Source organism: Podarcis filfolensis (assembly GCF_964270895.1).
Source record: "Podarcis filfolensis genome assembly, chromosome: 5".
Classification (NCBI taxonomy): domain Eukaryota; kingdom Metazoa; phylum Chordata; class Lepidosauria; order Squamata; family Lacertidae; genus Podarcis; species Podarcis filfolensis.
The window spans coordinates 49193691-49212259 of record NC_139608.1 but is presented as its reverse complement, the minus strand read 5'-3'; the positions used below and the strand labels follow the sequence as shown (position 1 = coordinate 49212259).

At 41.0% G+C, this 18569-nt stretch overlaps 1 protein-coding gene across 4 annotated transcripts in view; it reads right to left on the bottom strand.

Annotated features, from left to right (window-relative positions):
• Positions 1–217: 217 nt before the first annotated feature.
• The window catches only part of PLEKHS1 (pleckstrin homology domain containing S1), a 29498-nt gene continuing 11146 nt past the window's right edge, over positions 218–18569 (bottom strand). For 2 of the 4 annotated variants that reach the window (XM_083616724.1, XM_083616725.1), the window contains exons 7-15: positions 18047–18154; positions 17366–17470; positions 16201–16284; positions 15295–15395; positions 13023–13223; positions 12222–12323; positions 9024–9159; positions 6572–6651; positions 3807–5775 (exon numbers count right to left, since the gene is read on the bottom strand). In XM_083616724.1, coding sequence (XP_083472850.1) covers positions 6583–6651; positions 9024–9159; positions 12222–12323; positions 13023–13223; positions 15295–15395; positions 16201–16284; positions 17366–17470; positions 18047–18154 — 906 coding nt within the window. In that variant the 3' untranslated portion in view covers positions 3807–5775; positions 6572–6582. Of the gene's footprint in view, positions 5776–6571; positions 6652–9023; positions 9160–12221; positions 12324–13022; positions 13224–15294; positions 15396–16200; positions 16285–17365; positions 17471–18046; positions 18155–18569 lie in introns of all 4 variants that reach the window. The other 2 variants (XM_083616726.1, XM_083616727.1) reach the window with 2 other exon arrangements.

The following is an 18569-nucleotide window of genomic DNA, read 5'->3' as shown; positions in this document are numbered from 1 at the left end:
GAACAAGTTTGTGAAAGGGATATGAATAAACAGTGTCCTGATTTACATCACAAACACATCCAAAAGCTGAGCCCAGCCCAATGCACAGCTGCTTTCCACTCTATTTCTGTCTTTGCCATTCTACTGATTTAACCCTTCTCATAGATGCCAGCTCTGGATGACAGCTGTAGGTTCTCAGAAGCAGCCCAGTGCATTAAAAAAACCCCTCTACATCCGGTGAATGCATGAACAGACTTTATCACATAACTAAGGGACTGAAACGAATAAAAACCCTCAGAGTAATAATTATTACAGTGGTGGAGTGTAACATTTGGCGTGGAGCCAGCCCAGAAGGTACGTGGGAGAGTTGGTTCAGGAAGCAGCTGAGAAACTTTTGAGGAGAAGAAGACAAAGCTTAACGTAATTAAAAGCTGCAGCTCCCTCACATTAACCAATAAGGACCGGAAAGGGTTGAAGGGTGCAGCACGTAAATAAAAATGATGTTTAATCAATTAGGTAGATTTGAAGATGTAGAGTTTACCAAGCAGCAGAACAGAACAATTGGTGACATTTGCATTCCAGATTAGCAGCTGTTAGCTGCATCTTATTTTCCACCATGTTGCATACCACTGATATCACAAGCCAGAGTCTTGAGTTCCCACAACTTTCATGTAAGGGAATAAGACAATTTTATAAAGAACAAAGCTACTAGTTATGATGGCTATATGCTACCTCTAGGATCAGATAACAGCAGAAGAGGGTCATAATTGTTCTCATGTCCTGCTTTTGGATTGGTTGGCCACAGCAGAAGTAGGAGCTAGAAACTTCAGTCCTACTGGCCAAATGTGGCTTATTGGGTGTCTTTTTCTGGCCCCTGAGACTTTCTCTAACCTGTGTCTTCTCAGGTTACACCCCTTTTTCCCAGGCCACATCCCTTACCATACTCTGTGCCAACCTTGAGTGTTTTTGTCTGTCTGGAAAGCGCCCTTGAACTGTGATAGTGTATCTTGCTTACCTGGAGGAAGAATTCAGAGTGTTGGGACCAAAATGTCCACAGAGGTAGTGAAAAGTGGAAGGTTGGTTGTAGCAGAATAAAGATGGTGGCATTTGGAATACAGATTGGAGGAAGAAACAGCTTCCCTAAGTATATGTGCTTTCCTAAGAAAGTCAATGCCAAAAGTGGCAAAGAGAGAGGTTGTTTTGGAAAGCCTGCTCATCCCAGCAGTAAAGTGAGAAAAAGATCAGAAGCTGCATTGAGGTCTTGTGCCCCATTGTATCAAGGCAGCATCCTGGCAACCCTAATGAAGTTCAGCTTAGGAAATAGTCAATTACCAAGTCAAGCAATGTGTGCACTATAAGAAAAAGGCAGCTATGAGTAGGGCTGTCATATGTCCGGAAATAAAAGCTCAACAATTTTGGGGTGTCTTGGTTTTTACTTTTTAAAATATGGCAACCCTAACTCTGAAAAGTAGGAATATAGGAAGCTGGCTTATATTGAGTCAAACTATTGGGTCAATCTAACTCAACAGTGTCTACACTGACTGGAAACATTACTGCAGAATTCCAGTCCCACCTAGAGATACCAAGGATTGAACCTGGGACCATCTGCTTGCAATACAGATGCTTAAGCATTGATCTATTGCCTTTTCCCAGCAGATCAATCTGTTCTGATGGATATCTTCATAGGGCACAGATGGGATCTATCTATTTTGTTATAGTTCAGAGAATCTGGAGAATATGAACTCTTGGCAGCAGCCCTTAAAAGAAAAGAAAAATCAATAAATTTGATATTCAAGGAACACCTGAAATGCCAGAAGCATTTCTAGGAACTGCTCCATACGTTCCAAGTTGCCTGTGAGACTCATCTGATTAAAGCCGAGTCTTTAATAAGACAAAAATCTGAAAAGGTTGTGGGAGATGATCTCATTTAAAATGCACTGCTATGGGTGGAAACCTGTTACATGTTACAGCGTTATCACCTTGAAAGGTATCAAAACAATAGTTGCCCCACATACTAGCTGAAATAAAGCTCCTTATAGTTCCCCAAGAAAACTAACAGTAATATCAATAAAAGAGCCAAATTTGACAAGTGCTTAAAAGCTATGACCTTGATTATCGTTTGACTATATGCTGTGCTATGAATATCCCTCAACTTTATTTTTTGGGGGGGGATAATGAATACAGTGGTAGCTCGGGTTACATACGCTTAAGGTTACAGACGGTTCAGGTTACAGACTCTACTAAACCAGAAATAGTGCTTCAGGTTAAGAACTTTGCTTCAGGATGAGAACAGAAATCGTGCTCTGGCGGCGCGGCAGCAGCAGGAGGCCCCATTAGCTAAAGTGGTGCTTCAGGTTAAGAACAGTTTCAGGTTAAGTATGGACCTCCGGAATGAATTAAGTACTTAACCCGAGGTATCACTGTAATCTGATCTGTGAGAGAAATGGAGATATGAGCGCAAAGAGTGGTTCAACAACTCTACAGCCAGAACAGTAGTCACCACAAAGTTCTGAAGAAACATCACAACTCAGGAGACGGATTGGCCTAGGATCAAGGTGGGTGGGTGGGTTGTCAGAGTAGCAATGACCTGTCCTCCTTTGTGACATCTCTTGCTGTAGGCTTAAAAGTCACCCAGTACAGGTGCAGTGGAGGGCACTGTCCCATTGCCAGTATTGAAGGGAAATTTAGCTACCAATTTACAGTAGTTGGTTACGTAGGAGCTTAGGAAGCTGCCTTAAACTGAGTCAGTCCATTGAGTATTGTCTACACTGGCTGGCAGCAGTTCCTCATGCTTTTAGGCAGGAATCTTTCTCAGCCCTACTTTGAGATGCCAGTGATTGAACTTGGGACCTTCTGCCTGCAAAGCAGATGCTCTGCCATTGACCTACGACCCCTCCCCAATGTTTTTGTGCATTCAGTGGTGAGGGAGGAGCCATCTTGTCCTTTGCCTCATGAAGCAAAATGTCTTGCGCCGACCATGAGTAGCTAAGTGACTAGCCACAAAAGAACTGAAGGGTAATGTCACCTTCTGATGACATTTCTCTGTAGAAACTGCATGCACATACATTCTTATTGTTTTCCCTGCACCAGAAGCTAACTGATTCAGCATAACATCATCTGTTACTGTCATCATTTTATCCAAACCAGAAATATATAATTTGGCATATTTCTGTAGAATGGAGCATATCGTTCTCCTGTCTACATCTTATACATCAGAAGCAAGATACAATACAGTGATGCCTCGGGTTAAGAACTTAATTCATTCTGGAGGTCCATTCTTAACCTGAAACTGTTCTTAACCTGAGGTACCACTTTAGCTAATGGGGCCTCCCGCTGCTGCTGCTGCTGCTACACCACCACTGCACAATTTCTGTTCTCATCCTGAAGCAAAGTTCTTAACCCGAGGTACTATTTCTGGGTTAGCGGAGTCTGTAACCTGAAGCATCTGTAACCCAAGGTACCACTGTATAAAATTTAGAAATCCTGATTGTCCACGGAAACAGGACCTGTGCTTCTATGTAAAGCTGAGTGCTTATTTAAATAGGTTAACCTTGATTTAATGGTTACTCAAAGGGCTGATTCACACATAACACTAAATAATGTACAAGCTATAATGAGCTTGAGCAAAGCCCCTCCCCTCTCATGCTGCCAAGTGTATGGAAGAACTGTACTTAATTTCCACAAATCTTCTTTGATCCTCAATATCCCACCTCTTCTCCAGACTGGGACTCAAGGCCATTTACAAAAACTAAAATAACATGGATAAAATACAAAAACCTAAAAACATACAAAAGGTAATCACTTAATAGAACAATAATAGAATGAAAACAATATAAATATATATATATTAATATACATATAGTAAAAACAGCAAAACACAGAACTATTTAAAGCCCTTTTCTTAAAAACAGTCAGTTCCTGAAAGACTATTGAAATAAAACAGTCTTCACCTGCTGGTGGAAGAAAAAGCAAGGAAGGACCCATTCTAGCCTCTCTAGGAAGGGAATTCCAAAGACTGCAAGTAGCCACTGGGACGGCCTTCTCTCACATCTCCATCAACATGCCTGCGAGGGTGGCAGAATGGAGAGAAGGGTCTTCCCCAAAGATCTCTGAGCCCAGACAGGTTTGTATGGGATAATACATTCTTTAAATAGCCCAGGCCTAAGCCATATAAGGGGGACACTGGTGACACTGTGGTCTAAACCACTGAGCCTTGGGCTTGTCAATCAAAAGGTTGGCGGTTCAAATCCCCACAACGGGGTGAGCTCCTGTTGCTCGGTCCCAGCTCCTGCCAACCTAGCAGTTCAAAAGCACGTCAAAGTGCAAGTAGATAAATAGGTACCGCTCCGGCAAGAAGGTAAATGGCATTTCTGTGTACTGCTCTGGTTTCGCCAGAAGTGGCTTAGTCATGCTGGCCACATGACCTGGAAAAACTGTCTGCAGACAAACGTTGGCTCCCTCAGCCAGTAAAGCGAGATGAGCGCCGCAACCCCAGAGTCGTTCGCGACTGTACATAACTGTCAGGGGTCCTCTACCTTTACCTTTTAAAGCCATATAAGATGTTATGTTTCATAGACAACACTTGATGATATGTATGAACCAGATACTGTGGTTTAAAAGAAACTTTAGTTAGTTAAACAAGCCAACTTATAATGTGTGGTTTGACGTTGGCTTGCTTTGAAACTGACTAGAGTTTGTTTGAAACTATGTTAACTGGTTCATATGATGTGTGGAAAGTGAAATTAAATGGAAGCAAGGTCCTTTTCCTGGCCAGAATGGGGGAATTGCACAACCAGAGATTTTGTTTGGGCTTACTTTAGCTTGTGCATGTAGTGTTAAAACCATGGTTTAGCATTGCACATGAATTAACACAATATGTTTTTGGATATTAATAATCTCTACAAGAATATAAACCTCTGCTGAAGGAAAAGGTGAAGTTGATGTGCAATCATGGATTTCTTAACTATGAGCATAACTAACTCAATAAATCAGAAAATCATTTGGTCCATAAATTGGCAAAAAAATAATAAACAACAAAACATTTACCGTAAGACTGTATGACAAATAGATTAAGAAATAAAGATAAGTCTAAAAGAAGACTGGACATTATATATAGGTTATATGGAAAAAATATTACAACATGAAAATAATCGTAACAGACTGATAAAAAACACTCAGCAGTAGATGTTACAACATGAGAGAATGTAAGGTAATGAAAATAACCTAGTAGAATAAGAAAACACAGTTAAAATGATAGCAAATAGGAAACCATGGAAAGAGTGGAAGGGGAGTAACAGTTAAGATACATAAGAGTTAAATAAGTTATGTTGTTATTATTATTATTCACTTACATATGTCTTATATTTATGCTATTCCTTTCTTATTATCTTATGTTGGACTGTAACGCAGTATGTGGTGAAGATATGATATAATAGAAAAGCAATGAAAAAAGAAATGAAAAAAGAAAGACAAATGTCTGATACCACAGTGGGATGGCAGCATCTTTGTTTTTGGAGCAGCGCAGAAACTCTGAAAGGGCTTTAAATACATGTATGGATATTCACAGCAGTGAAATACCATTTCTTCTGAATACCACTGCATTTCAAAATTTGTAGAGCAATTGTCCTGTCCCAGTCTGGTGCGGTTCACTGAGTGCTACATGAGGAGAGACCACCACCATGCTACTTTTTTTATGAGACAAAGTTCTGGTGTCTTCACGGTGGTTTTTTTTTGGGGGGGGGCACTGTTTTCAAGTCTTCATTTGTATTTGACCTAACATCTTGGCCAATGAAGATTCTGCAACAAGTAACAAATAAAAATATTTTTATTACATGTGGATCCTGCCTTTTCACAAAGAACCTCAGAGGAATTGAAGTTCTTGATCTTGATTTACAAAATGTCTGGATTGGATTTTGGAATCAGCTGATTCCAAAACCACTGTTCTGAGAATGGCTGCTTGACCTGGCGGTCCGTGCATAAAGTTATCTGATATCCTGTTTTATAGGCTGTAGGCCCTTGTACATGTTGTATGCCCAACCTATGCTACTGTGCCCAGTTTGAGCTGGATTTTGGCATCATAGACTATATTGGTATCATAGACTGGATTTTTGGCATCATAGACTATATTTATTTACCCACCATTCATATGTTTCATTTTCAATGTAATAACATTTCCAATAGATCATATAGCAATACTTTATTAATTGCCACCAGCTGCTGGTGGTTCAGTTGTTAAAGTATGAATGCAAACCATTGATCTCCCATTGCAAAAATCTCTGTACTATCATTATGAGGCAAATGTGGGCGGGAACTGTAGATTTGCTTCATAGCGTATATTTCCAATTTAGGGGATGGGGGATCCTGTGTTTTCACTCTAGTGCTGATAAAGGGCATGATAGAAAAGTCCAAATCATGCTAGTACTGGTATAAGTAACATCTAGTTCTAGAAGGAAATGGGATAATAAGCCAGTGAAATCAGAATACTTGGATTAAAACTCCATTCATCATGGTAAACTAAACCTGCTTACTACAACGAAACTGAGTTGTTGATGACTTTTGCATAGAAGACTAGGCAGGTTCGTCACACACTTACATTTTTCTCCATTAGGAACATTTGCAGCCTTGAGCATGTAAAATTTTCGAATCTGGAAGCCGACATACAGTCAGTTTCACCTTTTGCGGGGGGGGGAAGGAGAGATAAGCACTTACCACGTTACTATTTATAATTTACAAGCCTGCACCATTGTGTTAATATAATAGTGATCAGCAACTTTGTATATACAATTCATAAACTTATCTTTCCCCCATATACCTTTGCAGGTTTAAAATTATCTAATCTTAGTGGTGAATTGCAGTACCGCACACCTTTGTGAAGTTGGGTGTCCACAGAATCCTGATGCAAACCATGAGAAATCCAAGGTTTTACAATGAGTGGTTCTCCACAAATGGTTTTGACAGCCAGACACAGAGAAGCGTGTAGAGCCTGCAACTGCCAGCACCAATACAATATGAAAGATCTCTTGGTAAAGTGATTTCAAGACAGTGGTAGTGTGGTACTAGGTAGTGTGGTACTAGGGAGTCAGACTAATTCCTGGTATACCAAATACATAGAAATGTGTGTGTGTGTGTCTGTGTGTGTAATAGGCAAAATGGTTATCTAGGAGTAAAAAGGTAAAGGTAAAGGTACCCCTGCCCGTACGGGCCAGTCTTGACAGACTCTAGGGTTGTGCGCTCATCTCACTCTAGAGGCCGGGAGCCAGCGCTGTCTGCAGACACTTCCGGGTCACGTGGCCAGCGTGATGAAGCTGCTCCGGCGAACCGGCACCAGAGCAGCACACGGAAACGCCGTTTACCTTCCCGCTATAAAGCGGTACCTATTTATCTACTTGCACTTAAGGATGCTTTCGAACTGCTAGGTGGGCAGGAGCTGGGACCGAACGACGGGAGCTCACCCCGCTGCGGGGATTCGAACCGCCGACCATGCGATCGGCAAGTCCTAGGCGCTGAGGTTTTACCCACAGCGCCACCTGCGTCCCTTATCTAGGAGTAGGTGATTGGTTAAGAATTGCACAATCTAGCTACTTCATAATAATGCAATGTATGCCAAACAGGGAGAGATTACAGATTAACATTTACCAGAGCATGAACTCACAGTGTTAAACCAATTGTTTTTGAGCCAGTATAGCCAACTAACCCATGATCACCTAGGATCACCTAACCTGAACCACATTAAATGATTACTAGTGATGCAGTATCTCTTTAATCCTTATACGTACAATGGAAATGGTCACAAGTCAATAGAAATGAGAAGTCTGGAATTGCCTTAAAACCAACAGGAGATGAATACAAATCCCATTGCCTCTCCATTTTCCTTTTCAACACATAACCAGTCTTCTTTGTCCCCAAGATCAGTGTGAAGAATTTTCACCCAGTGCTATTTTTTCATTAGCCCCACCTTCCCTAAATTCCCTGAACATGTCTTCAGTTTTCCATCACTTCCACTTACCTTTCTGTTCTCCACTACACTTCTGCTTCTTCCATTGCTTTCTCCAGCTTTCACATACTAGATAATTTCCCCTTTGTCTTCTCTGCCTCCTTGGCCCCATATAGTTCAGTTGCTCACATTTCATTTTGCTTGTCTGCTCAGCCCTTCTTCATTGTGTACATTTTTCTTCCCAACAACAGATCAGCCCATGCTGTCCCTGGGCACTCTGCAAGACTCATGCTCTAGTCCAAATTAAACTTCCCACACAGCTTGTATTTTTTGCTGGCACTGCATTTAACCGACTGTTCCTCTAAGCAGGTAGCCCAGCTCATGGATACTCTACTATGAAACCTATTATTGGGGGGGTGTGTGTGTGTGTGTGTGTATGTGTGCGTGCCTATTTTTATTAACAGCTTTTAATGAAACTTGACGTGATTAAGATGCTTGAGTTTTATTACACTGTAGGGGTGCCAGCCTGAATAAAATATTGGGCGGGCCCAGGTAAGCCTCACCCCACATAATTGATCACATGATGCGGTGCATGCACACCATTTGAATGGCAATGCCTATCAACTTGGGGGTGGGGCCTTGGCCCCCTCAAATATTTTATGGGGGGAGCGAAGCCCCTGCAGCCCCTAGGAGTTGGCTCCTATGTTACACTGTCTTCCATTACGTTCCAGAGCTCAATCATTAAAAACATATTCCTTGGATAAGGTCCATGCTCAAATTAAAGTGGGTTGCTGAGGGTCGGAAATCCACTACCACTTTTTACCATGGTGTGAAACTACTGGCTGCACACAATAGACCAACATATGGGTAGCCACATGAGAGATTGTATGCAGCAGCAGCAGCAGCAGCAGCAGCAGCAGCAGCAGCAGCAGCAAGAAGAAGAAGAAGAAGAAGAAGAAGAAGAAGAAGAAGAAGAAGAAGAAGAAGAAGAAGAAGAAGTAGTTAGCCATGCTTTTGTCTGAACAAATGTGCCCGGATAAGCCCCACAGCTAATTGCCACAAACTAATTCACTGCTTGATGGTCCTAATTAGTTAAATTGCTGTCTCTTACCTCCTTTCTTGTGGATCTAGTTATGAACAAAGACATTTCATCTATGCTCTTTGCATGCAGGTCGTTCACAGCCACTATATAATCCCCTTGATGAAATATGCATCCCAAGCGATGCAGGTCTTTCCACTGGGAGACACTGTAGTGAATTGGAGAAGGGGCAAGGGGAAAAAAGCATTGACTGATTAGGATTCTTGTTCACTTTGGTGATGGCTTCTGATCTGGAGAAGTATCCATGGAAAATCTGGCAGTCTGGCATTCAAAAATACTGAAGAGTCGGGATGAAATTGATAGCTAGGCAGATAATCTAATCAAGCAGTAGATATCAATTAAAGCTTCCAAGCAGGGAGGTGAAATGGAAATACACTGTCAGAGCTTAGGGTGATCTATGGATACTCATCTACAGTCTATTACGGGATCACAAATCTAGTAGAGGAAGCTTAGAAACCAGAGATAATTCTTAATTCTGATCCTGTTATGAACCTGAAAGCTAACAGCTTTTGGTGAACAACTTGTTGTTGTTTTTTAAAAAAATTAAAGGTAGTATGTCAGCCTAAAGAACCAGTAACCGACAATCCATATGAATGAAGGTACAAAATGATTTTGACCCTGTGGTTTTGATTTCTATTCTACATTACTGTACTACATTTGAATTCATTCTTTGAGTGGGGAGAAAGTTCTCTAAATTGCTCTTTGGCAGTTAAGGCTGCTGAAAGTTGGAAGATACATCTTTAAATTAAAATGAATAATATCAAGTATTCAAGCCTCCGGCTTTGTACACATATCAAATCCAGCGTAAATTCCAGTAGACAATCTGGGGATATTCTGTTTATCTAAGCCCAGAGACCTAACATAATTGGCCTATTAGGCTGGTTGAGCAATTTTATTACGGCATTCCAGTACACAGCCCTAGCCCTGGAAGCTTAAACTCCTATAAAATTATGGATTCAGGGAGAATTCCCTGGATTATCCAGTCACATGCCAAAATGCACTATCTATTTAAACACACACATACATGTTCACGCACACATGCATTATATGCCCTAAGTAGGAGATTCTACCATCTCTGCAAGTAGCTTACTGCATTGCTGAATTTGTCTGATAGGCCATTTTAAGGTAGATTTCCTTTTCTGTCACTTCATTCCATTACTCTTTGCTTTATCCTTGGTAAATGTAGTCAGCAATTGTTCTCCACCTTCTTTCCAGCACTTTTTAAATATCGGAATTTGGTTTTTTTAAGGAGCCTTCTTTCTACTAATCTGAATATGCCCATCAGCTTTCTGTGACAGGGGGACTTCCTCTCTGAAACTTATTGGGAAGAATTTCCTTCCATCACTGACAAGGCCTGAGAAAGTGACTTTCTTGTGCGCAGTGTGCAGCAGGCATGTGAAGTACATCAAAGGAGAGCAGAGAGAGTCAGACTTGCAACTGAGCACTAGAGAGTACACAAGGGAAGGCACAGCAGGAGATGAGCTTTAGGCACCTCTAATCTATGTCCATTTCACCCTCCCTTCCTTTCCTCAGTCACTGATACTGATATTCTAGGAAGCACACTAACTTCCCTACTGCCTCTGCAAAATATGTGAGATAATGGAAATTCTCTACTTTCTTAACCTCCTCTTGGGAATGTTGTAGGATATCCATGAAAATAGGAGTGGAAATTGCCATTGTTCACTTATTTGTCCCATGTACAGAACAGAAGTCTTATCTGGTGAATATGATCAGTGTTCACTGATGTTGTATCTTATAGTCTGCAAACAGTATGTAAATGATGACTCCCCCCCCCACATTTGCATTGTGTTTTCTTTGTACTGAAATATATGGATGCAAAAGCATAATACCACCGGACTGTTTGTCATATGGAATAAACTGTGGTAGAGAAAGTGTGACATCTTGTGGTCCACAAAGGCTGTGGAGCAGTTTTATGTGCTTGTAAGTTTCTTTTTCAACTTCCTCACCAACTCATTAGTATGGGAATGCCCAACTGAAGAATATACTGAGAAATGTGGGGATTAAAACTTCTGTTTTGTGTTACATAAAAACTAAGTTGGTGATTTGCAAATTAAAACCTAAACTGCCAAGCAGCAGTTTTCAGTGTTTTAACAAATTCATTTCTGGTCTCTGGCAGGAATGCAAAACTAGCATCCCCTAACTGACTTATATAGCCAGCTCTCCTGAACACTGCAAAATGACAGGTCACCATATGAAGTAAGTATAAAAGCAAGTTAATATAGGTATGTTGTTCACCTGCCAGTCAGAGTGAACAGATGTTGCTTTTGAAAAAATTATATCCCACTTTTATTTCTTGGCAAGCCTGAAGAGGGTAACAATCAAGAACAATAACTGCTAGATGTTAAACAACCTATTTAAAAATACAAAATAAAGTTCACACCCAAAAATAGACTGATCAAAAGGTTAACTCAAAAGGTTAAATATAAAGATAGATTTTAGATAGATTACAAGGCAGGGCTCTGGCAATCTTCTTTGGGACAATCATTTCACACTTATATCACTTGTATTGAGAAAGACTGGCATGAGCTACAACAGCAAGAGCTACAACAGATTTCACACAGAGCAGGCTAACAATAATAAAGAAGTGTGAATGAGTGCATGTATGCATGTGTGCATCTATGCATATGGATACAAGTTGCAAGGGATCAATAGCAGCAGTTCTATTGTTCTCAGGTCGTGCCCACAGGCTTTCCACAGGCATCTGTTTCCCAGTCTGTAAGAATAGGATGCTGGACTACTCGATGGGTCTTATGCCTGATCCAGCAGGGCTCTTCTTAGCCCTCATCCACACTTACCTTTGCTCCAGGTGTCTAGGCACAGGTCTAGACTTTCCAGGTTCAGGTGTTGTTGGATTTTTTTGTCCCAGTGCTCTCCCTGGGGAAAACCTGCATTTTACCTGAGTGGGAGTAAACAGCAATAGGGTTTTCCAGATTGCTGCTTGCTCCGATTCAGCAGTAAAACATGGGTTTTCCCAGGGAAAACCCTGGGACAGGGGAAAGCTCAGCCCTGTGCCTAGAAAGCCTGGAGCATGTGTGGGTGAGCCTTAATTTGGGTCAAGTGATTAATATTGAACTGTCTCTTATGAAATTGATCAGTAGTGATGCGGTGACATTGCTGGAACTAACCAAAAAACCTGATTGCTTTTTAAGAGCTGAAGGTACAAACCAGCATGAAAATAAGAGGCCTTACCATATACGCCCAGCGGCTTTGACAAGTGTCAGGCAGTTGGTGAAATCACTCCGGGGAAGGAGAATATCCACCTCTTCCAATTTGCAGTCATCTCTGACTTTACTGAAAAGAGGAAAGGCGTGTTGTGAAACCCAAAATGTGTGGCTAATAAACCAGAAAGGTACCACTGCAAGTTGTTGCTATTAATGAGAGCCACTGCCAGACAGTACTGAGCTAGAAACAGTCTAAATATGTTCCATGATAACCCACACAACCAGTCTTACAACATTCTATATCTGACTTCTTTCTCTTCTTATATAAAATAGTGAGCTTTTCAAAACACTTATATTCTGCCCTTTCAAAACTCAAGGTGATGTAAGTGTGCGTTAGAATACAGCTGTAAAGCAGTGTGTAAGAAAGGGCTCATTTCTTAACAGAATCAAATTATTGTCGAAGCAAGAATCATAGTGATTCATTTCCCCTGCACCTTTGCAAACTACGTGGAACAATGGAACAAAGTCCAATGTACACTTGAATGAATTCAAAAGGCTCACATGGTGGGGAGATAAAGGTTAAGTATTCTTTTCTGGTTCACATAATGGAGCAAAGAACTAACTTCAAAGCATTGACATTGACTATTGGACTGATCGTATCACTTGGAAATCGGAACAATGGAAAACCCATTGAAATAGAAATGCATTTTCTTTTGCTCTCAGGGAGTTTGTGAGAAATACAGACAGAATTACTAATATATTGAAAATGTAAATTATGCACATGTATCCAGCCATCACTATCCACAGGAAACACTGAGAATATCCACACCTGAGAATAATGGACAACTGAACCACAGACAGAACTGATAGTTTCGGTGTTTTTTCTGGTTTCCAGGTCCTTGGTAGTGGTGTTGGTTTCAAAGGCTTGTCCTCTATCACCTGCAGATTTGTGCTATCTTCCCGGCCTTCGGGATGGCTCGTCAATTCATTGTTTGTAGGTTCAATTTTTACCTCTGCTACCCCTGAAACTCTAATGAGTAAATTATATTACTTTTAAAAGGAAATGCATCAGCCATGTCTATAAAAACCACATCAATTTTTTTAAAAAGAAACTTTAGCCTGGGCAGCAGACTGAAGCTGCACAATCAGTGCATGAATGGAGGGGTGGAGGGAAGTAAAGCAGAACTGTAGTGCCAGATCAGCCCTGACAGACCCCCAAACTTTGGCCATTTTTTTGTGCAGAAAACCAACACATATGCAAGTTGTACATGCCCAGCCTTTGGGTTGGATCCAGATGGGCAGAGAAACCCTATCCTGCCATTCTATAGGGGGTTAGGATGTGATGATGGTGTCCTGGCTCCACTGCAATCTGCCAACAGGGGGCCTCCACCACCACAGAGGTCCCCACTATAAGTGGATGAACAGACCTACAGGTGGAGGTATCTCTGCCAGTTTTAGCTAATGGAAAGCCCCCAAACTGAGAGTTTTGGTGTGTGGGGGTGACAAGGATGGTGTGGAGAAGGGTCCACCAAGTATCTGCTGGATCCTAAGCCACTCCAGCTACTGATGCTGGACTTGATTTGGGCCTCTCTGCTGCACCATCCTGAAGCTGGTGCAGGGAAAAACTGCAGTTTCACAGCCGCCTCTCTTTCATGGCTAGCACAAGTGGGAGGGCTTTGGGTGTTTCTCTGCCACTCTATTCAGTCACACTGAAGTCCCAATGATTGAAACAGACCTTTGTCATGAGACCTGTATTTTGCAAAGAACACACAGTAAAGATTGGACATGGGGAGTAACAGCTTTTACAAGTGCAGGCACTGTGCATGTGATGCTACCAAGGTGTGGAGATCAGGACAGAGCCAGCAGGCATGAACCCAGTACTACCCCACCAGCATAATGATGGTATGCAGTCTGCATGGAGTTCCTGTGAGTCTGTCTTGCTTGTGGGGAAGGGAAACCTGACCTCAGCCACTGCCCAGAAAAGGCTTACAATCCACAGGAACGTCCAGCTTGTTCCAATTTCTGGGACATAGTTATTGTTTGAGGGTTTCTAATCTAGATGGAACAAGCGGACTCAGGTTACACTAGTCCACAGCCTTCAGCCAGGACAGTACTTGCCACGACAACCCCAAATCACTGAAATGGACTTTAAAACAGCTCTATAGCATGCTTTTGAGTCTACATGAGTTGGGTTTCTTAGAGGATCCTAGGAATGATCCATGAAAAATGGTACAATGACTGTCTAGCAGTTTGGGTGCTAAACCAAACATGAAACTGAAAGCTAGATTATAGTCTTACCTCCCCACAAAAAAAAACCCCTAGAATAAAACCTTAACAATTATTTGAATCCTCGCTGAATTTGAATGGCAACAGAATCCATACAATGAATTCAGGCTACTGGTTCAACTAAAAAAAAAATCTGTGTGGTGGTTTACTTACTGGCAATGAGCCATGAGTGTACCCAGCCAATGTCTTGGAGGATTTTAATATATTTTGTGTTTATCCAGCTTCTGTACTATGGCCTTTTCCAGGGCTTCGAGGCACCAGAAGTCCTGGCAATCTTTGAGCAGCTACAGTAACATGCCAAAAGCTGATTCAGGGGGAATTATGTGATTGCTGTTGGCATGTACGTTACTGCCTTGCCAGGGCTGATGGGCTTGGAAATTGGCACAGACTGGTTAAGACAAAGTAGCTGCTTCTGAGAAGAGGAAGGAAGAAAGGAATCTATGCAAGATTACAAGAGTGATCAATTTGCAACCAGCAGTTACTGGTAATAATACTATCTTTCTGGCTATGTTAATTTAACATCTAAAGGTAGACATCACTTTGTTGTGAGAAACAAACAGAGTGTCACAGTAGACTAAAATGTTCTCCCCCAGGTGCAATAAAGATGAACCAATGATTGTCTAGCACAGAGATGGGGAACCTGTTCCCCTCCATGTGTTTCTGCACTACAACTCCAATCACTCCAGACCAATGGCATTGCTGGCTGGAGCTGATGGGATTGGAATCCTGGTCTAGCAAAAGCTTTGCAAAAGAAATCCATGAACGATTGCTTCAGATAAATTTAGGAGCAAAATGCACCATGCTTGAGTACTCACATGGATCCCATGGGCATGTATTCTTCGGGTTCACCAACCTTTTCCTTATCTGGGTTAGTAGTCTCTTCTGTGGTGCTGAATTTATCCTGCATATCATTCAGCTATGAAAGTAAAAAGCATATGCAAAGTATATTAACATATCCAAAGGAAATAAAAACTCAACTCTGTTAAAAGCGGTGCTCTCAGTACTGTTACTGAACCGACGAATACATTTGGTCCAGTCTGTCTGGATAAAACTGATACGTCACTAAAGCAAAATAAGATAATTCGAACTGTTTCATTAAAGACTTGGTTTCAGCAAACTACAACCATTTAATTTCCGAAGAAATTCTGAGTACTGGAACAACTGCAAATCTTAGATGGGGAAGAGGGTTGATTTAGAGGCAGAAGACCCTAAACAGTCATGAAACATCTGGAAGCTTTGGGTAAATCTCTACCACAGGTGAGAGCCACTGCTGTAAAGCGTATTTTGCATACCAAAGTTCCCAGGTGTAGAATCACAGAATTCTGGAGTTGGCAGGGACCTAAGGGTCCTCTAGTTCAAACACCCTGAAATGTAAATTCCTGTAAACCAGGAAACCTAGACAGATGGACGGGGGTATACATCATCATCATATAATGATAATGATGATTAATATCCAGCTCTAGTAACAAATTGTTTCAGATGCAAGGGCTGGGAAAGACCTCTGAATAAGACCCTTGGAAGTTGCTGTTAGTCGGAATTTATAATACTGGGCTCTGTGGACTAATGTTCTGACTCAGTATGACGCAAGCTTTATACAGTGCTATGAGACTAAACTGGCGTGGAACAAATCTGCACACAAGATAAAGGATTCTGCACATTAAAAAGAGATGTAAGCATTAATTCATTATTTAGAACAGAGCAAATAATGATATCTACGTTACCGTAGCTAGAATATTTGTTGGACAAGCATAGTATTCCTCCATTTCGGATTTTTCCTCTGACTCTTGATGATTTGTCAGGTGTCGCTGAAATAAAAGTACAGACATATTTACAGTGTCATTATTCTTTGCTCATCATGCTCTGAGAAAGGTAAAATGGCTAATATGCAAACACTTGCTCTTTTTGGCAAATGAAAGCAGCAATGAGTAAGACCTGCTGCCCCACAAGAAAATCAGAAGTGAAACACTTATGAGGAATGTAATCAGGTAGAGATGTGCCATAACAACATGGAGAACAGCTGGTATGAATGTACTCAAACCCGCTGACCTATGATAGATTTGTTTCTAAATTGTTTCAATTCTATTATAATTTAATTACTTTTGAATTATTATATTTGATATGTTTTTGGCTTTCTGTATTTTATCTGTGTTTTTTTCAGTTTGTGCAAGCCACCTTGAGTCCTGGTCTGGGAAAAACATGGGCTATAAATAAATATAATAATTATAATTATAATCATATTATCGTGCCCATGGATATAAGTTTCTAAGCACATTTCTGCAATGGGAGCATTATGGGCAACTGTGTGGAAGCCAGGGACAAGGAGAGGCAAGTGGGTGTGAAAAGGAAGGATCAGAAAATGAAGAAATAATTAGTAGCAAATAATCACTAGCAGGGACGCGGGTGGCGCTGTGGTCTAAACCTCAGAGCCTAGGGCTTGCCGATTGGAAGGTCGGCACTTCAAATCCCCGTGATGGGGTAAGCTCCCGTCGCTCTGTTCCAGCTCCTACCCACCTAGCAGTTCGAAAGCACGTCAAAGTGCAAGTAGATAAATAGGTACCGCTCTGGCGGGAAAGTAAACGGCTCTGGTTCAGCAGAAGCGGCTTAGTCATACTGGGCACATGACCCAGAAGCTGTCTGCGGACAAACGCCAGCTCCCTCGACCTATGGAGCGAGATGAGCGCGCAACCCCAGAGTCGTCCGCGACTGGACATAACGGTCAGGGGTACCTTTACCTTTAATCACTTGCAAACCCTTATTTTATTTTATTTTTGAAAATAATTGAGCAATGTCTCATGCAACTTTCTCCACTACACAATGCATGGAAGTGATGCAGTAGCTGCTTCAAATTATCCATACAATTCTTCCAGTCCCACTTTCAACACTCACTAGTTGCAGTACTGTCAGTGACTCATAAACAGGGGCTTCTTGGGAGGATTCTTGAGTAATAGGCTCTGAACAGGGCCTCTTCTTGGAGATGGATGTTCCTATATCCTGCAGTGCAACGAATCAGAACAGAATAAAAGAAAGCATAGCTTTATTTCAGGGTGATTCATTAAAACTAGAAATTAGCCCTGTTCTTTCTGCTGATAGAACACATTTAAGCAAAATCAGGTACTTGAGTTGTGGTTCTACTTTAAAATTGTTATGGGTGTGGAAAAGAAAAGGAATAGTATTTTTATTTTATTTTTAGCACTTGTCCAGACATGCTATTTATTGCACATTCATCCTGATTTTCTTTCACAAAACTTACCCAATAATTACGTAGGCTATACCTAGTCTTTATTCTGATTTGTTTGTGCGGAAGTTATATGACAGTGAGTACCTATCCTGGATTCATCCTGACTTATTTGAATGGTGTTTACACGTGTTCCCATTCATCCCTCAATTTTCAATGCATTTTCCAATTACTGCCAAAAAAACTTTCTTTTTTAAGATGGATTTGTGGCACCAGGGGAACAGAGCACTTTAATTGCGCAAACCTAAGTTTCCTTGTATGCCGTTGAAATCCTTCCCATGAAATACTGACAGCCTGGAGGCACCCTTAAAATGAAAAAGACAGTATATAACAACCACCTCATATTCATTGTCAGGACACGGTTCCTTCTTGATGATGTCAGCAGCTACTTCATCAAGACAAGCTGGTGAAGATTTTGACCGACCTCTCATTTCTGGTTTCTGGGTCAAGAAATGAAGCAACAGAGTAATTTCACATAGTTAAAACCTTTACGAAACATTATGAAACCAAAGTGTAACTATTTTTTGAAATTGACTTTTACATGAATATTGCTATTTAGTTCTCCAACCAAAGAAGGCTTACAAAAATGCATATACTAGAGGAAAGTATGCAAGAAAAAAGCAATATATTGGTGAAAATAACAAATGAATATGCATTGTATTAGGGGAAATTGGTTGAAAAAATGCAAATGTGTACATTTCTCAAAACTGCATATAAAATGTGCTTATTGGGAGAAATTTAAACTAAAATGCTGGTAAATTTCCATGAGGATTTTTAAAAATGTGCCAATTGCTACAAAACATGGAGAACTGAATTTAAGACTGGAAAAATTAGAAACTTGAGAGAACTGAAACT